The sequence below is a fragment of the Lutjanus erythropterus genome, chromosome 3 (genome assembly GCF_056507025.1).
Source record: "Lutjanus erythropterus isolate fLutEry1 chromosome 3, fLutEry1.hap2, whole genome shotgun sequence".
NCBI classification, from domain to species: domain Eukaryota; kingdom Metazoa; phylum Chordata; class Actinopteri; order Lutjaniformes; family Lutjanidae; genus Lutjanus; species Lutjanus erythropterus.
Genome location: NC_139319.1, coordinates 22,933,302 through 22,956,171, shown reverse-complemented (window position 1 = coordinate 22,956,171; position 22,870 = coordinate 22,933,302). Strand labels below are relative to the sequence as shown.

At 38.5% G+C, this 22,870-nt stretch overlaps 2 protein-coding genes across 3 annotated transcripts; one reads left to right on the top strand and one right to left on the bottom strand.

Moving 5' to 3' along the window:
- The first annotated feature begins 7,317 nt into the window (after positions 1-7,317).
- Positions 7,318-22,853, top strand: gtf2e2 (general transcription factor IIE, polypeptide 2, beta). 2 transcript variants are annotated; one of them, XM_084715460.1, is made up of 8 exons: positions 7,318-7,542; positions 9,521-9,681; positions 18,273-18,355; positions 19,030-19,137; positions 19,680-19,862; positions 20,019-20,112; positions 21,800-21,915; positions 22,116-22,853. In XM_084715460.1, the coding sequence occupies exons 2-8, from the start codon at positions 9,522-9,524 to the stop codon at positions 22,233-22,235; spliced, it is 864 nt and encodes a 287-aa protein (XP_084571586.1). In that variant the 5' UTR covers positions 7,318-7,542; position 9,521; the 3' UTR covers positions 22,236-22,853. The 2 variants fall into 2 exon arrangements, with proteins under 2 accessions (XP_084571586.1, XP_084571585.1); XM_084715459.1 differs by having other exon boundaries at positions 9,517-9,681.
- smim18 (small integral membrane protein 18) lies at positions 12,717-14,130 on the bottom strand. The gene has a single exon (XM_084713139.1). It carries the CDS (start codon positions 13,203-13,205, stop codon positions 12,882-12,884), a length of 324 nt encoding a protein of 107 aa, XP_084569265.1. The 5' UTR covers positions 13,206-14,130; the 3' UTR covers positions 12,717-12,881.
- Positions 22,854-22,870: the final 17 nt, after the last annotated feature.

Genomic DNA, 22,870 nt, shown 5'->3' with positions numbered 1-22,870 from the left:
CTGCGGATTATCTTGAGTACCTGTTGAAGATTTCTGGAGAGAGACATTGCTGTTGAGTTTTTAAAAATGCATTTCTTTGGCACTTTGAGCACCACAAGGCAAGTGCCATCTAGTTCCATTATATTTGAGAGAAGGCAGACATCTTTGTAGCCGATATCTCCAAAACTCAGCAACCAAAACTATCGAAATGGATAAACAGCACAACAGATAAGAGGGAAAATCTGTATTATTGATTTTAGGATGGACTGTCCCTTTAACAATATTTATTATTTACAGTGTCCTTATTAACTAGGCTAACAACTGAATGAATATTTCTCTGTCCTGCCTTATATTTTGTTAACTAGTGGCCTCTGCTTCCCTGAAGTAAAGGTTGTGAAACAAAATCTATATCCATGACACAATCAACACTCATGGGCACAGATTACATACACCTACACACGATGTACAGCAGCACACTGAGTTCTAGCTGCCTCCTCTGCCTTTGGTTTTAGGTCCAACAGCAGTTCAACCCAGACACCTGAGAATACAGCAGCACAGACAAATGTGAGAACGAGACAGAAGGAAAGAGAAAGAAAACAAGAGAGAAACTGTGTGTGTATGTGTGTGTGTCTGTGTGTGTGTGTGTGTGCGAGTGTGTGTGCGTGTGTGTAGGTGTGCTTGTATCTGTGTGTCCGTGGGCTTTCTGCTGTGTACATGAGGTACTTTCAATTCAGAACCTGTGACATCGAACTGTCAGTGAAGCCCAGAAGTGCTGACAGGTGGTACACACACAGACACACACACTCGCACGCACACACACACACACACTTCCTCATACTGTTGTAATTGAAAGCTGTCACTTCGAGATTTTCTCCTCCACAGGGATTTGCGCTGGTTGGCTGCGGCTCCAGGATTTCACTCGTCTCTTCTCTTTGATATTACTCCTCACCTCTAGATTACAGTGCTGACTCTCTCCTCTCTCTGTTACTGTAGTACATAATACACCAACTCCCTCTCCCCCCTCTCTGGCAGACGCGCACAGACTTGCTAATAAATGACCATCACTCACAGTTTTATGTAGCCTGTGAAAAACAACAAAGCAGTTAAGAAAATGTAGTGACTCCTAAAAGAAATCTAATTCAGCCTCCAGTCTAATTGGCTGTGGATGCTTCTACCTTGGACTCTCCCAGGTTGCTGTGGCTTGAATGTGACTGCAGTTGAAGTGGCGGCGAGGCCGAGCCATCCGAAGCAGAATAATTTATGTTTGTCACTTCATAAGTCTCGCTATTCTCTGATGTCTAAATCTTCTCCTCCTATCTTCCATTCTCTTTCTGCTATGTCTAAACAGTGTAATTCATTCATTATGGATTAGGCCTTAAATTAGGTTAGCACATATTTAATCATTCATGTGGACTCACTTCTTTGACTGGCCTGCTGAATCATTAATTACGAGTTTTGGAGATGCTAATTTGTTCTATGATCCGCATGAGCATCTGAAAGTCGGATGCCTGTTTGTATGTTCTGCTCTGTACCTGCACGTAAAGAGGTTTCTGAGTACTTGCGTCCCCTCGCCCACAGACACACACACCCAACACACCGGAGGTCAAACTGACTTTGAATATCAAGATCTCAGACTATTGAGTTAAGACCAGAAACGTCCCGCTAATGTACATAAATATGCACACGTGCTCTTATTCAAATTTCATATCCCTGTGGAGTAATAATGCACTTTATATGCTACAGAGTGTTGTGCAGTGTATAAAAAAACTTGTGCAGGGCTTTTATAAAGTGAGAATACAATACACATCAAAAACTAAATCCAACAAAGTAATCACAGAGCTGTTGCACCCTGCTTACTTTACCATACTAACGTCCTCATAACTAATGCATGAGGGATAACCAGACAGCATACGGCTTGGACAAAGGAAAGCATTTTCTCTCACAGTGTTTAAAAACCAGTTATTTGAGCATGTGCAGTATCTGTGTCTGTGGTGTATGAATTGATTAATTACTATAAACCTTCTTTAAAGGCCCTGAAGGTCTGTTCTTTCACTTTATTTTGAATGGTAATTTCAGTATTTTCAGACCTGGGCCCCTGAGTGCAAAACATTTCAGAATTGGTCCAGTAGATCGCCTTGAGAACGGGCTGCAATGGCTGCAACTAGAGCTGCAATGGTTAGTTGATTAGTCAATAGAAAGAAAATTAGGTGTCAGTTTTTCTGACAACTGCTTAATCATTTTGGTCATTTACAGGGAGGTAATAATTGTTAGTTGCATCCCTTGCTGCAATGTAATCCTTTGGGGCAAATGCGCCCGTCAAAGTGCGTCAACTAAAAGTGTTGTTCTGTCACTCAAAAGTGTCTGACAACATTATGGAAAAAGATCCTTGCAGAGACAGACACAGGAGTTGCTGGTCTACTACTGCCAATGTTGGTTAGCTTGTTTGTGTTATTGTGTGACTTCGTTTTCTTAAAGTGTTGCTCTCGATCCAATTAACATGAAAAACGTGTTAAAAAATGAAAATAAAAAAAGGCTCAGGGGCCTCATTACAGAAAAAAAATCTTAATTTCTTGTCTTATCTTAACTTATTAAGTTTCAAAGATAGAAAAAATCTCCTTAAAAAAATCTTCAGTTGGCATTCATGCTGCCAGGGCTGTATCTGTGTTTACAGTTTTTTCCTGACTACTTGTTTCCTTGACGACAGCTGTCTTACTTAACTTGTCACTGATTTATTATCTTCAAATCTGTCAAAGTCTAAATAAATTGTCTTGGCAGTTGATATATACCCATTAATATTAACATGTTTCTGTAACTGCAAAAATCTTAAATGTCGTCCTAAACTGAAGATGATAGAGGATTCCAGACTTAGGAAGTTTTTTTGTAACGAGGCCCCCAGTTTAAAAATACTGGAATAACTGTTTAAGGGCCAGTGTGTGGGATGTGGGGCAGAGAGCTTGCAGATTGCTAACATTTTGCCTCACCTGCCCCTTCCAAACGGCCATAAACTTCTGTTAATGTTACACACTGGAACTTTATGTGACACATGATAGATTTCTGTATTTCTTTTTTTTTTTTTCCTTATTGGTTTGAAATAGGCAAGCCTCAGGTGGAAAGAGTAATGTCACACACCTCCGCTGCACGTACCAATAGAGATTTTGTAACTTTTAAACCAGAATCTGACTGGATTGAATCAGGTGGGTTTTTTGGTCGCTTTCAGTCGAATCTGATCAAACAACACCCACACAGATGGAGAAGATTAGCTGAGTTTTTGAGTGTTGGGTTTTTTAGGGTTTAAATACGACAGCCTACCGAACGTGAGAGACCGCAGACACCGATAAATATTATGGAACAAAGGTTTGATGCACCTCACCACACAAAGCAATTGAATTCACAAAGAAACCTCTCCTAGAGTGTGTTCAAGCAAGCTGTGATATGATTCTTTATGCTAATATCAAAGGAGCTTTCGAAACAGGTTACTACATAATTCTTGAATAAAATGAAGGAGCATCTTTTATGTTAAATCCTGTGCCAATTAATCCATGCGTGAAAGCTTATGCATGTGCAGGAACTGAGAACTAATTTGGGAAAAAAATGTCCTCTATTCTCCTTTTAAAGTTTGAGCTAAACGCCATGTAGGTCCAGCTCTACTCTATGTATCTTATATTCCACACTCTGCTGCTCCTGAGTGCTTAGCTCTCTATTTGCTTTAGTTACTTGGCTATACTGCAGCCTTATCTCACCTCTTCTCTCACCCGAATATACCCAGTGGTGGTGTTGCCTTCCCTCCTCAGTCAGCAAAGTCCAGCTCCAGTCGGCTGAACTGATCTACTCAGTTTCCTAACAGCCGTCTCTGCGGTGTGGACGTTATGGCCTTTAAACTTTCTCCAGCTTCACCCTCCCGAATAGAACATCTTTGAATGCAGTGAGTAGTGACAGTAAGGCTAAATTATATTTATTGATCTATGTGCTGAATACATTATAGCCGCCGCCATGGCCAAAGTTGCACTATAGGCACATAATAATAGTCAGTTCCTGTAGGGGGTGGAATCTTTCTTTGAAATGATGCCAGAGGACACCAATGGGCTTAGAAGTGCTGTAAGGGCCTCACAGCTACACTCCTGTGGGTTCTGCCTCCGCACAATAATCCCTAGAAAACTACAAAGCCACAGAATCCGTTCTGACACAGTGGGTGACGGGGTTTTCATCATTGCAATCTGTTACTTTCCATGCAATCAAAGTGCAGATGTCACGATTATTATCTCGACAAACACAGATGTTTTATGGCACTCAGGTTTTTGATGCATTTTAGATGTTTTTGCCTTTTTGTTTCATCCGTTTTGTACTCTTGAAGAAACATAATCTCATTTTTACATTTATTTTATTTTATTTTTGAACAGTTGAAATAACATAAAGAACATGAATTTCACTGTTTAACAGAAGCTGAGAAAACTAATCATTTCAAGGTAACTCACTTCACTAAATTTTTGAGTTTTGAATCAATCAAGTTATTACAAAGAACCTTCATACTTTGTTCATTTTGGAGGACCCTGTGTACAAAAGCGGTAGGGTTTCCACCATAATAACTAACTACAATATCAGAAATACAATGATCTAAATAAATATCACCTCCTGCTTCTTTTTAATTGGCAGCTGAACCAACTGGGTCTTGCTTTTGTGGAGTGTTGCATGTCTGTGGTCAGAAAACACATTTCTCAGGGCTGAGAATGAATTCTCACACACGGCTTTAGAGGCTCCAAATGTTAAGGGTTTCACATTCAATATGATAGATACTGATTAATAAAACACAAAGTTCAGTGCCAAAGGCTTGCACTTCTTCTGGGTGGATGGATGGAAGGCTCAGCTTTTTTTTCCTCTTTACATTGTTGAAATCGGATCTGTTTGTGAAGTTGTTTCCCCTGTTGTGTTGTGGTATGTAGGGAATATTACAGACCAGGTAGCATGAAAGCACTGGAGGTGGACATCTGAGAAAACTTAACAAATGTAGCTGCACAGTCTCAGATATGGAGAAAATCAAATATTTTTGACCAGGTACCCATTGAGAGAATTTTAAATGGATGATTATTGGTGCTTTCACAGAATATTAATACAATGAGATTTTTGATAAATAATCAACAGCAGTGTGGATATAATGACTGATTAGGTAAAGGCAAATAATAGAACAGTCTGGTCAATTCAGAAAATTTCATCACTTCACTGTACTGCAGCTTTTAAAACCAGGAAAGACAACATTTATGCCATATCATGATATAACAATCTCCAAAATCAAAGATGATATGTAGTCTCATATCACAATATTGAAATAATATCAACATGTTGTCTACTCCTCACTCGTTGCTTTCTTTGTTGCCTTGTTTCTGTATGTCTGTCACATGTTTTTCTCTCTGATGTCCCAGCACTGGAAAGACCACTCATGTTGATCCTCTCCAAACTTGCCCTTAAAATCCTTAATGTGCAGTTCAGACGGCTCAGACAGCAACAGACAATTTCTCCACTTAAGATTAACCACTTTTAGTCAGCCAAACCTGTTTCTTGAGAGGAATAAAACTGGGTTGAATTCATCTACCCTTGAAGACCAGAGATGATTCACTGTAACACTGACCTTAAGCCTGCCTGAAACATTCATTCAGTAACTGGACCCACTCCTACACTGGCTCACAGGAAGGAAGAGGAACGACCTGAATGTGCACGTGTGTGAGGCAGTACCATACACGCGCCACAGCATGGCGCTCCTGTGCCATTTACTCTCTGGAGACAACCAGCATTTGTCAAGGTAGACAAGAGGCAACTTTCAATGTCCTAGACCACAGATGTGATAATAAGAGGTGCTGAGAAGATATATATATTCTAAATGACTACTCTCAACAATATATCAAAATAATAAGATTCAGTTGTCTTGCAGTTTCTTTATTGGAAGTCAGATTTTTCTGAATGAAACATCCTTGTAATGAATTAACGTGCAATTGGGTTGTAACTGATGTTTGTTTTGTATAAATAAATAAATAAACAGGGAAATAAAATGTAACATTTACATGTGGTAACAGCAAAATATGTCAGAGTATGTCAAAGCCTGGTGCAAAGCCATTAATGCTGTTCCTTCAAAATCTGTCTCCTGTATTTATAATGTCTTTATTCTTCAGTTGTTCTTACAATTATTACATTTCAGTGGGTTAAGTATATTGTATCATATATGTTCTCTTATTTATCATCTAAGAATTTGTTTTCAGTATTTGCTCCTCTTTTATCATACTATGGTAGTATATACAGTGGTGGTGATGGTTGCATTGCTGCAGCACTCACCCACACCACAACACCAGAATTCCAGACCTTCTCCCTCTATTTAAACTGTTAAACACATTTGTATTGCTTTGCCAGTTTTGACGATGCCTGTATATATTATCTCTGTGATTTTTTTTTACAATGACAATAAAGTATTGAATTGAATTGAAGAAGTACTAAGATCTTTGACTTGAGTAAAAGTAGTAGTTCCCAAAGCCCACTGGTGGGCCGTGAAGACCCTGCAGGTGGGCCTTGAGAGCTCATGAAAAATAAAAATTAGGCTGTAATTTTACAAGTTTGAAATGGCCATTTATGAGTAATCAGAACTAATAAAACACAGCCATGGGATTTAAATTGCATGTTATTTTTCATTCATTTTTTATCTGACCTAGTTTAACAGGTGTTACACTATTTTTTGTGAACTGTCACATTAACACTGGAACACTCATTATGCATAATGGATCCTTTCTCAGTGTGATATAATTATGGAATATTGTACTCTATTTTCATCACTGATATGTAAAAGCATATTAATGTTGTAGGTTGTCAGTGTGGAGCCAGTCGTAGATGCTTTGTATTACTACTGAGTAGGTTAATAGTATACTGGATCATATTATATGAGTGTAAAATAAATATAGGGAAGTAAAAAGTACAATATTTCCCTTGTAAAGTAGCATAAAATAGAAATACACAAGTAAAGTACAAGTATGTCAAAATTATTTTATCTGTAGCACTTATGTAGTATAATACTATACTAATACTAATACTACTACTACTACAAATAATAATAATACTATACTATACTATGATATTATAATACTTACGTAGAATAATTTAGTCTATTGAGTTACTTTCCACCACTAGTATGACCTAACATAATTCCTTGCCTTTTTCTTATTTAACTATGAATGTTGAGATCACCAAGTTTGACCTGTGAGGCTGTTTACAATCCAGTAGGGGGCGATAATACAACTCAGATAGACGCCAACCGCCATTAAAAACCTAAAGGAAGAAGATCAAGGCTTAGCTGTCGACATCCGACAAATCGAGCGAGAACGGAAGTGAAGCATGAGGAAAAAGGAGATATCTTGTGTGTGAAGTTAGTCAGCTAACGTTAACTTATATTATTATCCCCAAAGGATCGAGTTAAAGCGGTGATTAACTTAAGTGGAGAAAGTGCATCTGTTTGATATCTTCGGAAATTAGATAACGTAGTCCTGTTGGACTAACCCGTCACTTTCTCTGAGAGCAGGAACAAAGTGTCAGGTATGTGAAGAGGGATAACGTCCAACAAATCGACAAGCTAACGCTAACTAACAAGGCAGCTGTCACTCTGTCGATGCGCGTTATTGCTTGTGTTATATTCTGTAACCCATATAACTAGAACAGTCAGCAGCATTATATGATGTAGATAGCGTTAGCCGTTGCTATTTTGTGGGTTTATATTATCACAATAAAGCAGCAACGTTAGGCTAACTTGGAACAATGACGACGACCGTTAACTAGTTAACTAGTTACTTGTAACCCGACTGGCAAACAGTTTGATAATGTAACATGTTAGTGCTAATTTAACGGTTACATTGTGGGGGACTTTTCCCGTTTGATGCCAGTTTATAAAGGGAGCTGATAATTCTTGTTCTTACAATATTTACATGGCTTCCCAATTTAGCTGTTTGCTGGACATTTATAACAGTTCTTGAGTGGTATAAAGGGAGATTTCAGTTGCGAACTGTCTCCATTTATTGCTTGGAAACCAAACGGTCACAGCAGGCTAACGGCCGAACCCCTGACCCCTCAGGCCCCATAACGAGCTTGGATACACTGATTGTCAGATGGATTGTGTCTTGTAGAGGAGCCATTTGTCAAAATGCAGACATTTTGATATTTTAGACTGGCGCAAAAAATATTTAAGTAGTTAAATGTGTCTCCAATCATATGAACAAAATACTTGTTGGTGTGCAGAAGTAACGAAGACCCCATGTGGACTCTGATGTGTAACTAGAATAGGGGTTAGAGCCTCTAGGCTATATAGACGAGCAGGGTTGAGGTGTAGTTAAACTACCCTTTCCAGTAGTTTGGTGTTAGTGTGACTACGTTCAAATCCCAATATCTTTTTCATTAATTAACTACTTTGGGTTGTGTAATTAAGGTAGGTAATTATAAACTGCATATTCATAGTATTTTTATGATGTTTTTTGCCATACAGTATGGCCCAGTGCCACAGCTCATTGCTTGTGGTTGTCATTTAATCACCTACTATTTGATTAAAATATGGTTTATGAAAAAGATGTCTGCAATTGAATGCTGTGAATTTTCCTAACAATGTAGCATTTTCCTGATTCCACCCCAATAATTGCTTTCTGTCTTGTACTTCAGTGATTCCTAAAGTGTGGGCCGTGAAGACCCTGCAGGTGGGCCTTGAGGGGTCATGAAAGATGAAATTTTATAAGTTTGAAATTACGATTAAATATTTGCTTTTATTTAAGCAATCTGAACTAATAAAATAAAACCACTGTATTTAAATTATGTGTTATTTTTCATTTATCTGACCTAATTTAACAGGTGTTACACTGTTTTTGGTGATTTCTCACATTAATCAGAATATATCTTATATCTAGTTGTTGGTATGATTGATGTGGTGTACTGATCAGATCCTAGTTGTGAATAAAGGTTTGGGTGGGCTGCAGAAGATTTTCAGATTTCAAATTTGGCTGTGGCATACTTAAGTTTGGGAATGGCTGTTCTACTTCAAACACATCCTCAGGCTGCCCAAGTGGGAATTGAACTGAGTGTCAGTTCAGTTATACCTTCATGTAATAAATGACTTTTTGACAGTAGTTATTATGCAGTTTAACTTTTTTTTAATTATTATTATGAAATAGGTACTAGTTTGGTCAACACTGTTCAGTAGCACATTATTATCCCAGATCTCCCAAACAGGTTAATCCAGCTATAGTTAGAATGGTTTCACCCTTTTCCATATCAATGTGAAAACAGTTCTTTACAGTTCTTTACGATCGCCTCATACATGATGAAAAGTATTTGGTTTATTTGAAATGTCTGTCTTAACAGCTTGGCTCTGTTTGGAGCAAGACTAGACATCTCTGATGGATAACTTAAATTCAACAAATCACACAAAGATTTCAGACCAAAGGGAACTTTGGAAAGGGGAACAGTATCACCTGTTGCTTACACTTATCTTTATTGTTGCTGTGTTTGATATGTCCTGTGTCCTGTCAGCCAGGATGGATCCAGCTCTACTGAGGGAGAGGGAGCTGTTCAAGAAAAGAGCTCTGTCCACTCCAGCTGTAGAGAAGAGACCGGCTGCCTCAGAGTCTGGATCACACAAGAAGAAGAAGCCCAAAGTTGACAAGGAGAGCTCCTCAGGGTCCAAACTCAGTGCTGGTAAGTGAAGAGGACTTTGTTAAAAATTAATGATTGTTACAGAAAATGACCTCTTCCTGGTGTTGCAAGTAGGTTGTGTATAGTGCTGCTGACATACAGTACCAGTATAACACATGATTCTGGTGCTCATCACCACTGTACCTCTAAGTATTGCTAGGAATGCACCAATCAACATTTGTCATGATGATTTTATCATCAGAGAACAGCTTGAAAAATAAGATTATTTATTTTTATTAATAACTACTCTGACGATTGGATGTGTTGCAGTTTTGTATGTACATAAACCAAGTGGAATGATATTCTTAAGATTTATATTCAGGTAGTAGACAAAATATTAAGATAGACAAACAGGAATGTAAAATGAGATTAACTTTTAGTTCCCTTTTTTGCTGCTCACAAATTAAATGTTATACACGTAATGTATATGCAGCAGATTGGTTGAATAAATAATAAGTCATAGGAAAAAAATAAATAAAAAAAACTATTTTGCCTGATGAAGTGCTGAGGATGTATCAAGGAGTCTCACAGCCTGAGGGGAGAAGCTGCTCTGTAGTCTCATGGTATGGCAACAGATACTTAAAGTGTATTTTTGGTCATTATTTTACCAGCATATTCTGGAATACACAGGTGTATTTTCAAATATTCTTGCATACCTTGGGTGTTTAGGGACTCAGCACTTGTATAACGCAGATTAAGTCATATGTTAAGATGATATTGCTTGTAAACCTTTCAGAAAGTATTATTCATAATAAAAACATGATTGATGACATTATTACAATAATTTAGGCTATAGATGCGGAGCAGTATGTTTTTCATGTATTTCGGCGTAGCCTACTATTACTATTACTACTACTATCTTACACACAGACTGCTGTAATTTATCATTGACTGACACCTACCAAACCCAAATTAGACAGCACAGTCATCCCAAGTCAGTGTGTTGCTTGTGGCCATTGGAACATTGTTGTTTGCACTGGGTGCATTGCTCCACTGAATGTGGATGGACAAGTGGCATCTCCAGCTTTTTTGTGGGAGTTCTTTTGTTTCTGCCTCTGGATAAACTGGCATTATAAAATAGCATTCATCTGCTTCTGGAAGTCATGACGCCTCTTCCCTTTCCTCTGGCCATGACAGCTGAAAGCCAACCTTTTCCAGGAAAGTACTATTCTTGTGAGATCTTAGCTTCCCAAGTTTGAAATTTGGCCAGAAAAAAATAACTACTTACATATTCATGTCAGTAAGGTTGAGGCAATTATTCAAGGTTGTCTGAAAAGTCCTTGCTTCTCTTTGCACCGCTACTTGGATGGTATCTTTTTTGCCAAGGTGGTCTGCACAACTTTACATTAAGCAAGACTTTCTGGGTCTTGTTGTCTTTTTGGATGGTATCCTGTCTCTTTCAGAGCTCATGATGTCTGACCTAGCTTTGTCATTCTCATGCTCCAGTTATGTTTTTAAATGATCTGATTTATAAATGGAACAAAAACAAATTCCTTTTCATCAGTAGCCACAGGTACATCTTCACTTCCAGAGCTACTGTCATCAAACATCAAAGAAAATACACCTCTGCACTAAACCTGACATTTAGGTTCTGCAGCAATACTGTGACAGTAAGCTGATATAAACAGACTTTATCAGCATTGTGTTTGTATTTATTCATAGTAACAGTGAGACATTGTGAGGCCAAACAGAGAAACACAACATTACCTGTGATTGCTTGCATTCAGCATGCCATGAATAAGAAAAATCATGTAACATTCTTACACACCTTGGGTCTCTTGCAGCCTTTTAACTTTTGTTTTTAGAGTTTTTTAAAAATAATTTTTGATGTTTTGACACCAGTTTATTAAAATTAAATAGCTTTAGAATTTAAAGGGAAGGCCTGTAAAATATGAGCATCAATAAAACACATTTCTACAGTTTAGACTAGGCTCTAGCCCAGTAAACATTATATGTCCTACCTCTCGTATTCCCTTTATTTGTCTGTTCTTTTAGCAGAAAAAAAACTGGTACATAATTCAGTGACAATTTATTAGGCATTTTGTGGTAAGGCATATGAAATCACACATTGTGCTCGATATGACATGATCAATTTACATCACTGCAGTAATCAAGTGTCACTTGTCATGAGATAATATTGCAATGCTAAACATGTTGACAACACCGGCATACAGTTTACTAAAGAACAGAGAAATACAGGCTTAATCCAAAGCAACAATGGTGTCCAACAAAGCTTGATCATTTAATTGTTATTTGTCAGGTCCTCTTGGGAAACTGTTCAAGTCTTTAGGGTTGGACAGCATTTTCTGTGTCTCATAGAAGCTCCTTTGCATCCAGCAGGTCACAAGTATGTGCAGTTCTAACAGGGCATGTGTTGTTGACCAAGATTTCTTGTTTTTTTTTTTTTTGTTTTTTTCAAACGAACTGATATTGGGTCTGAGAAGTGTTTCATTTTAACATTGTTTTTCAGGCCATACTATTGGTACTATTTCTAGTGCCATTGTTACTAGACTACTTGAGTGCTCTGTCCTTCTGGTAATACTTTTCGTATAAAACATGGCTATCAGGGTCAGCCCTGTGTGTTGCGTAGGGATGCACCGATTTCCTGGGTGAGAATTGGCTAATATTGACCTTGTTGACTGCATTTGGCCTATTGGCCCATATGATGACGTTACCAGTGGCAGTGGCTAATGTTTATCTGTTGTCATCAGTATTTTGCTAACTGAATATTTTGTTGGTTATTTGTGGTTGGACTCGGGTGACAGTAGCTGGCATAGCCAGCTGCTGCTTTGGAGAAGAAACCACTTGCTGGACAAGACTGTGGTAGGACATAAGAGTAAAGTGCTGTGTTTTTTATGATGAAGATTTACTTGCTTCCCTTGCTCTAATGAGAGAGTAATTAATAACAAAAACAAAATATGTAACCACAGGAAAACATTGCTATTGTAATTGCAAATTGTACTTTTAAATATTGGTATTAGTCCAGAATTTCACAATCAGTGCATCCCTAGTGTGAAGTATTAGTGAATGTAGAAGTCTTCTCACCTTCCTTTTTTACATTGTTCTGTTACCTTTTCTTGTCTCTTCCCTCTACATTTTCTAAACTGTGAGCTAAACCACTATTGGGCAGTTTTGGAAGTTCTTTTCTTGGGGCATCAAGGTCAACGAATGCTGTGCTATTACCCAGTTCATCCGCGCTGCCCCTATACCACTTCAGTGTGGGATTCCGGCTCCTTGCAGATGCTGGTCATGAGCTTGCTGCAGCTCCCTGGCCCCTCCTCCTGTAGCTGTTGATGCGTCTTCCCTTTGGCACAGCACCCACAGTCCAGTAGCTCATAGAGCACGGCCAAGGCAGCCAGAGATAGGACAGTGAGGATGAAGAGCAGAAGGATGATGAAGCAGGCTACATTCCAGCCATCGTGGAAAGGGTAGACCTCCTGGACCTGCAGGGAGACATGGGAGAGAGGGGCCGCATCTGGGTGCCTTGGAAGATTGCTTGGGTGTATAGTGGTGGTGATGTTGGCCATGATTTCTGGTTTGAAAACAGGGAAAAAAGACAGATTGTTAATGCCTGTGACAGTGCTTGGTGCTGGGTTGAACTGCAAGATGATGAGAACATTAGGGAGACCAAATTAGAGAGTGATTGTTGTAAAATACTTGTTTCCATGGTGAGAGAATCATTATAAAATGAAAGTAGTAGAAGAATCACTCTTTAGGGAATTCTCTCATGAACTGGGCTCTGTAGTGCTAAAAATGAGTATTAGAAACAAAATTAAAAAAAAGAAAAATCTCCACAGAATTTCATTTTCATTTTTACACAGCTAATGTACTATACAGATATAGTCTCACCAGAGACCATAGACAGAATGGGGAAGCCATTTCCTCTCCTAAAACCATCAGGGCTTCTCTTTTGAGTAATTTGCTGTAACGAGATTATGATGGTACGACATCATTATCAGTCACAGAGGGTATCATGTTGTAAACTGGGAAACTGCAGTGTCAATTGTACACAAAATAAACCTTGGCCTGCAGAAAGGAATTTTTTAGTTAAATGAGAAGACAATATGTTATTAGAGCAAAAAGGTTATTTTGCAAAAAAAAAAAAAAAAAGAGCATAAACCCTACTGAGGCCATCTGCTCAGAACAAAAATAGACTTAAAAGCCTGCAAGAAAGGGATAGCTGCACAGTGAAATGTGGCACCTACGCTTGGTTTGCAGCTCTTTAGCCATAACACCTGACAAAAATGTTGGAGCTGAGGAATTGCAATTTAATGCTGAAGTTAAAACATGTTTTGCAAAGAGCACATTGTCAAGCCATTTGTCTCTTTTCAGCTATTTTTTCACATATTCAGCCAAAGCCTACCATTTTAACTCCTCGGGGAGGAGTGTGCTGAGGTCCCACACACACATTCACACATGTGCACATACATGTCCTCAACACACATACACACACTGAGACCAAAGTGAACCATAGAGTTGAGGAAGAGGAGCATAAGTACTTCTCTTTACATGACGCCAAGCCTGAAAGTTTGAAAGGACCATTTTGAGTACATTTCTTAACACATCATGTAACTGTCACTTGGTTTCTAAAAAAACAGTTGCTTTCATGTATCTAGGGTAGATATATGGCATTTTAGTTTGACCTGAGAGTATATTTTAGTGTACTCAGAGAAATAGGTGTGTATTCTTGACGTGATTGTAACTGTGTTTTCCATGTTACCTGAAACTGTAATGTGATAGAACCCATTGTTGTACTAGCTTCAGTTGTCTCAAGAGTAGGGATGGGCAATATAACAGAAAGATTTATCATGATGAAATTCAGCTGATATTAGCAGTGTAATTACATATAATTACCTATTTTTAATAAAGACCAAGAAAAAGGTGTCACTTAAAGTGATATTTCACCCAAAAAGGAAATTTCATTTGTTTCGAAGTCCTCTGACATTTTCTTCTTTGTTGAAAGTTTGCAAAGTCAACTGTATACGTAACAAGTCACTATTTCTGAGCAGATCTCTCTGTTGTCTGAGTTGCGTCCAGGAAGCATGTAAACAGATGTGAATGTATCGCGAGATCTCTTATATCTCGTGTTGTGCCGTTTGGGCGAGAGCCTGTGTACCAGCTTTAGGCATGTGCACACGCATCTGGTCTGAGAGGCTACAGTTGACATTTAGGCTAAAACATGGTGACAACAGACATTTTGTGAGGTTTTGTGTTCTTTTTTTTTACATTTTAAAACTGGTCACCGTTCACTTCAATCTTACTGGATTTGGCTGCAATGCTGTTCTCTGTTGAAGCTCCAGGAGAGTTTTGTGAACTGGAGGTTGAGTTGAGTAGATATTGAGTGAATTTTCATTTTTGGGTGAACTATCACTTTTAGCTATAGTCTTAAACTGGTGCCCGTAGAGCATAATACAGTATTTTATATCTTCAGTAATGTGGGAAAGGCAATATAATTTTGTTTTTATCTGACAAGGAGTTAAAGTTACCTTACATTACTCACAAGTATTATCATAAAAATACATGTGCCCATGTCCTTTACAAAAATGTTATGGTGCAATTATTTTGTCTTCTGGTAATAATGTTATTTCAAATTTAAAGTGCAGATTTGGTTTGGTTGGGTCTCAAAACAATATGGGCCTCCATGTGCTCTATGAAATAAATGATTTGTAAAGTCTTGTTAGCGTCTGTGGCTAGTTCAAGATAAGAAAATACATATTTCACCTTTCCCCCATCCTGACAAAATATTTACACTGTGACAGTATGGTTAATGTCAGGCTAGTTAAGGCAGGAAAATGATGACTATCAAGGGGTCACACACAGTTAACTACATTTACTGTCATCTGGTAATTAGTTATTAGGAATAGACTGGAGCACATGTATTTACAGTGTCTACAGAATGTGGTGAGTGTTTTGTGGTATTTTCTTTTCAGCTGATGTAACTTGACTCCCTGCTCCCTCTTTAGTATCCTCTTATTGCAGATACAGCTCATAATATCAACTTCACTTCAACTCATTGCCATGACAACAGCCTCTTTTTACGAATTTGTCTTGCCTGATATTGTCCCCCGGTCCCCCCCATTGTCTCTCTACTCCTATTTTTTTTGGCAGTGCAGTCACACATATAATGACAGATTGGCTCCCTACAGCATCTGTTATCTCACCCCTAAATGAGCCCCACCCCAGCCAGGCTCTCTCTCAAAGGTGTTGTAGAACCAGACATTGCTCTCTGGCCACACACACACACACACACACACACACACACACACACACACACACACACACACACACACACACACACACACACACACCAAACACACTTATACACTCCTAATGCCCCTGGCTGGCTCCTCACAGCTGTCAGTCCCTCATTGATTTGTCTCAAGAGCTGCCTTTTGCACCGAGTCATACATCCCCACAAACAAGATGCACATAAGTGCATACATACAGCTATAGGAACACACTCACACACAGAGTTTCTGATGCTTGATATTCAAGCTGCGAGAGTGCAGACAGGCAGATCCATGTTTATTTAATCCAGTGCGTGTTTGCCCAGTCTTGGCCTAAATCTTACAATTGCAAAATGCCAAGAGATCTTTGTTATACATACAGTTGCTTGATGTGCACTTTTAGGTTTCACTAATGCAGAAGGAAACCGCTTCAAATAGATCTACTGCTTTTAAAAATGCATGATTTATCCTGTAAATGCTCGATTATTCACATGAAAAACCTGATATATTCATAGCTACACAGTGAGAGCAAGAACAGCCCACAGCCTGTAGCTTAAATTGACACTGTGGATTGTTTTGATCTGTTGATGCCAAACACACACATTATTCTGATGATGCTCTTCTGAAAAATTTGCAGACTCACCTGTGTGCCTGGCTTTAGAAGATCCAAGTCAACAGATGCACTCTCCTCTTTTTGGTGCTCCACCTATCGCTCCGTCTCCCACTCTCTCCCTCCTCCGCACTCACTCCTCGACCTGTTTTCCTCCTTGGTTCTCTCATGCACTCAGCCTCCGTCGCTGCTCGTGCACTCGCTCGCTCCCCTCCGCCACTCCTTGCAGCTCTTCATGTCTCAGCTGAACAGCACGGGCTCCTCTCCATCATTGGCTGTTTTCTCTTAGCCCTGCCTCTGCACCATTCGCCAACCGGCCTGTCACAAATCCACTGTCCTGCCCACAGCACAGCTCACGGCAACAGAACCTCCCGCCCACACCATGAATCATTCATGAATCAGTGTCTGTTTTCAGCTTTGATTGGCGAGTGTAGAGGCCAGACCTCAGACAGTCTGCAGGGGGGAAGCAGCATTATTGGACTCCAGCAGAGAAGAGGACCAGCTGGCTGGACTTCAAGTCATTCTGATCAGATTACTTTCCTGCATTTTTTTTAGGATATTTTGTTACTTTAAGGAATAAGCAGGGATAGATTGTAACATTTTTAAGCACTAGACCTATAGGCCACCAAGCACCAAAATTTGGTGGCCAACATACATTTTTGCTAGTTAAGGCTATTGAGGCACACACTGTAGTACATTATGTCCTTAGATGTGCTCAATTTTAGCAGCTTAAACTCCAGCTTCCATTCACTGCTAAATTTTTATTGCTATTTTGTTTTTTCATTGTGGACCTTTTGTGTTTCGGTTTCTTCTGTAAGGATCCCATTGGCTTAGTAAACCCATACCAAAACGTAGCCAAACACATTGATATCCAGCTGGTGATCTTGCAGTTGCGATATTATTTGCAATATTATAGGGGATGTTAATTGTTATATGTTTGTTCTCATTTTCATATTATCATTATGTGTGTGTGATTTATTTATTTATTTTTTGCAAGGATCTGTACCAAACAAAAACACTTTCTGCAGTCTGTGGAATATGACGGTTAGGCCAAGACATGTCTGCAGCACAACAATATCTACTCACCCCTGTGCTGATGTGAGGATGGGTGAAGATCTCCAGTTCACAAAACACTCCTGGAGCTTCAGTGGACAAAAGCCATAGTCTTTCTTAAAAAATGAAATGATCTAAATAGAAATCTCCTACTTATTCTTTTTAAATGGCTTAAATATAAACTCATTGTAACTTTGCCTGGGAAAAATGTAACACAGGCTTGTTTCATCTGATTTTTTTTTACTCCTGTGAAGTTTTCTTCACACTGTAGTACCCAAAATGACTTTTTCCAAAATGACTAAGCCTTTTATGAAAATGAAAGTACATATTTGTGACTGACTGGTTTGAAATAATTACTTCTTCAGTAGGAATAGATGGACTTGAGCCTGAGTGCCATAGACAGGACAAGTCGGAAATGACTGAGAGATGAACTAAGGCCATGTTTGTTTTGGTCCTTTCTTGGGATTTGTTGAACATATGAAAAATGAAGAATAATGTATGCAATTAAAATGTTCAGTGGATTTAATAAAGATTAGTGACACAAATAATGGAATTTGTGTTTTGTCTTGTGATGGACACAACCATCTTATCAACAGAAAGCAGTAGCTCATGTCTGTTCATATAGTCTGCTGGTGTCATGCTTTAGAATAAATAATATGACATTTAAATGCTTTGCTTGAACCTTTTTCTCTTTTTCTCCACAGAGTCAAGTAATGGCAGCTTTAATATCAAGGCGAGCTCCGGGTACAAGTTTGGCTGCCTCGCCAAGATTGTCAATTATATGAAGGTAAGCCTCTGGAGAAATTTTGGCTTTTTTAAAAAAAAAGGAACATTCATCAGCAAATTGTTAATGATTATTCATCTTTGAAATGTTTGCCTTTGCAAATGAACACCGTTTTAGACAAAGATGTGTTTCAGTCTCCTGTCAAAGTTGATTTGAGCTGTCACAATAGCATCCACTTAATTGCTAGATTTTGAGCTTGTCATCATCTCCATCAAAGCTCTTGAAAAGCTTGACTTGTTGTCTGTTGTGTCAGCCCAGTGAGTCAGTTGTGTCCGCTGCGTAACATTTGGTTCCCGGTCTTTCTTTTTCTATGTTAACAGCTTGTTTATCATGCTGTGGCTCTGCAGAGAGGCAGCCAGGCCCTGTCACACTAGCTGTCTGACTCATCTCTCGCTGCAGAACTCAGACTCAAGTTGACAGATTTCCTTTTAATGTGTGCACTTTTTGTGCCATCTGTTGAATACACAGAGCTTTAAGCTGGGTAAAACACACTGACAGTTGGATGTGAGGCACAAAATCATTGTAGACATTTGGCTAAAAACCCTGTCAGAGGTGTGGGGTGAAGAATTACTTACATTTTAAAATAACTGCTTAGAATTTTTTTAAATACTTGGTTGACTTCTTTATGTGTGTGTTTTTTAATGTAAATTTATGTGCTTTTCTGTTCTATGCTTCAGACGCGGCATCAGGCTGGTGATACACACTTCCTGACACTTGATGAGATTCTGGATGAGACCAAACTTCTTGACATCAGCATGAAACAGAAACAATGGCTCATGACTGAGGTGTGTACGTTTTAAGTGTTGTACTACTTCTTATTTATCATCAGGAGTATACTTATCCTTGTCCTACACAGTTTCAGTGACCTGACTGCCCCACAATACTTATTCTCAGTCAGTCATTTGTAGGCTGATGTGAACCACAACATCCTGAATGTTGCAGAAGAAGGAAGCTACTGAGTGATGATGGTGATAACATGCATCATACAACGTTAAATACCTTGTTGAAGATACTCTTGTTAATAGTAGAAAAAATGAAAACATGTACATGAGCTGAAGAAAACAACTGGATCGAATGTAGTAAAAAATTGGTGCAATGTGTGCATGTTTCTGAAGGTGAACAACACATCGTTCATCCTCTTTATTTTTAAAGAGATAAAAGACACAAAAAAGGAATGAAAAGTAAAAGAGGTTTGCAAACTATTATTTTTTTAAATTCATATATTATTTATATCAGAGAATTGTTTAATTACATCTTCTAGATGGTCAGATACTTAACTAGAGGCTTAAACCCTGACATCTGCTCCTTCACTCTCTGCCAATCTCAGGCTTTGGTAAATAACCCAAAAATTGATGTCCGGGATGGGACTTATGGCTTTAAGCCCAAGTACAATCTGAAGGACAAGAAAGCCTTACTGAGGCTGCTGGACAAACATGACCAGCTGGGCCTGGGTGGTGTGCTGCTGGACGACGTAGAGGAGGGGCTTCCAAACTCAGCCAAGGCCATCAAGGTATAATGCAATAAATATGATTTATGCTAAAGCTAATGTAATCCTGTGCAAAAATGCTGGTTAATGGAAGGGACATATACTTCTGTTTCACACCTTTGTGTGATGAGTGAACACTGTACAGTATGAGCAGAGACTGTAGCTGTCATGTGTTCACAGGCTTTGGGGGATCAGATCATCTTTGTGACAAGACCAGATAAGAAGAAGATCCTGTTCTACAACGATAAACACTGCCAGTTTGTGGTAGATGAAGGTGAGCATAGGCCTGCGCAGCCTGTCTGTCTGTTACTGTCTCTGCATTTAAAGTATTTAGTTTCCATTAGCTGTTCAAGTCTTCACACAAAAATGCAAAACACTAAACTTTGGCTCTTAAGTCTTTAATACCAAAACATATACTTAAGATTTGAGAAAAATATCCAATAGTCAAAACTGAATAGCTTTACACATGTTTTTGCTTTGAGTTGAGCACAATTATGCTAAATATGAGCTCACTGAACTTCATGAACCAGTCAGAATGACAAAGGTGTAGCCTCTCCCAACAGGTAGGGATGAAATGATAAGTTGTTTCACAAAAAACTGCGATAAAATCCCTGGTGATTCGTAATACTGTTTCTAATTTTCATTATTATGATAACTCTGTTTGATTGCCCTGCTTTAAAAACTCAGTAAATACTGTTCAGCATCAACTTAAGTTAGCAACAGTCTCTCAGACGCAGGCACAGCAGCAACGTTGGTTTGTTTAGTGTCAATGAAAACACACCTCATAAAGAACATGATGCAATTTCAAATGGTTGACAGGTTTTTTATGTACACCTTGGTGATGATTGTCTTTCAGGTGGGTGAGACAGTTTGTGCATGCCCACTCAGCCCTCATGTTGCATTCATGTCATGCCAGAATTGTTGTAATTATGAGATTTCGACTTGTAAGTATTGTTGACATCAACATTCAAATTGCAGTTATGTCTGGGAAACCAGCCAAATTCCATTGTTCAAGGTGATTAACCCCATATTAAATGGATATAGTGTTATATTGTCAATTGCACAGTGTTTTTAACCCTTGACCAATTATACGACAGTTTTGAGCTGTCCTGTGATGTAAATACTTGCAGGCTGTAAAAAGGGAATATTTCCCATCTGTATCATTCATCCCCTATGACATGAACATGGCATCACAGAAGGTCTGATCAGGCAAAATAAGTGAAAACAGCTCTGGACCGTAGGTATGAAGAGTCTTTAAAAATAATGTAAATTTAAAAAAGAGAAAATGAGAATGCTTCACAAAACATCTGCTGAGCATAATAATAAGACTTTCTTTTTTTGCATGTAGGGTTATTTAATAGTCTGGCATTGGACTGCAGATGAAAGTTAGTCAAACTTTCCTATCTGTGGCATATTTACATTTTAAAATAAGATGTAAATATGCCACAAATATACAAATTTTAAATAATATGTAAATATTAGAAATGTGCTGTTTCTGATAGATAATTAAAATATAAATGGCTGATAATGATGTGTAGTGTTTTAGCATTTCTGCCAAACATTTTAATATAGAAGAAGAAGAAGAAGCACATTTATACTCACTGTTTTTTATGATTTCACTAGTGTTTGTTTAATATTGTGTGTTATCTGACCTCCACCCTGGACACTGACAGCAAAGTACATCTGTCACAAAATAAGATCAGGGTGGTTTGATAATATTTACAAATTGCAATGTTTATTTCACTTTACTTTAACATGTATGTTTTTCTTGGCAGAAATAATTATGTCTATATCAAAATCAATTTCCAAGCATATTTGGACTTTAATTTTGTCCATTTCATTGACGCCTGCACTTAAGTAATTCATAATTCTGACCAAATATATGAAACATCAAAAACTTAACTGTGTCCAACTGTTTGATCAGCATATTTCCTGCTCAAAAACTTGTCTGTCAATTGTAGAATTCCAGAAACTTTGGAGGAGCGTTCCAGTTGATTCCATGGATGAGGAGAAGATCGAGGAGTACCTGAAGAAACAAGGCATCTCTTCCATGCAAGAAACCGGACCAAAGAAAGTGGTCGGTGTCCCCTGATCCCCAATTATCAATATACATTTTAACACTGAATGTTGACATTTGCAAACCTCAGTTTATTACGCATCTTAATCTGTTTCTGTGTTTCTGATCCCCAATTATCAATATACATTTTAACACTGAATGTTGACATTTGCAAACCTCAGTTTATTACGCATCTTAATCTGTTTCTGTGTTTCCCGCAGTTACCTGTACAAAAGAGAAAGAAGCAAGGTGGGCAGAGGAAGAGACACTTCAAGACCCACAACAACCACTTGGCGGGCGTCCTGGAGGACTACTCAGATGGTGTTCCTGTTAAGAAGTGAAATACTTTCCCCTCACTGCTTCATGCCCTCAGAGAAGGGATGTAGAATCTGTAAATCAGAACTGGCAGGAGATGGAGACCCTGACCACACTACGATACAAAGACTTTTTCATGTCAAAAACAATTAGCTTCTTTTCCTTTCTTTGCACTCCTCTCAGTGATCAGTGGTCTTGAATTACATGGAGTGAATAGCAACTGTGTTGTGGAATCCTTTTTAGTTTGTTTACTGATCAGTGCTACCTGAAGAACATTTGAGGAAAAGAGCCTTGAGACCATTTAGAAAACCGAATGGTGCTGCAACCTCACTGTTAAAATGTAAAGGTTGAAGTGTGTAAATACATTTTTCTTCATTTTATTTAGTATATTGCAAAGAGGTAAGTGTGCGGACGGTTTTATTTGAAAGGACATCCCCTTCATCCTTTCAATGGGATTGCAGAAAGCAAGCTTGTGTTGTGAGCTGCATCACATTGAGGTCTTTCATTCAGCATGAAACATCTGAGAAATTACTTCTCATAGAATTAAAAAAATAATAATTCTTTCACTTTGCAGTACCATGGCATAATGGTTTAAAATTCAAAAACTTTTTCAACTTATTTTAATAAATGACACTGTTACAGGATACTGCTTCGTTGCTTG

Coding starts and splice junctions, on each gene's coding strand:
- gtf2e2 (XM_084715460.1), top strand. CDS start 9,522: ATGGATCCAGCTCTACTGAGGGAGAGGGAGCTGTTCAAGAAAAGAGCT. Junction 9,682..18,272: donor AGGGTCCAAACTCAGTGCTG/GTAAGTGAAGAG, acceptor TTTTCTCCACAG/AGTCAAGTAATGGCAGCTTT. Junction 21,916..22,115: donor AAACCGGACCAAAGAAAGTG/GTCGGTGTCCCC, acceptor TGTTTCCCGCAG/TTACCTGTACAAAAGAGAAA.
- smim18 (XM_084713139.1), bottom strand. CDS start 13,205: ATGGCCAACATCACCACCACTATACACCCAAGCAATCTTCCAAGGCAC.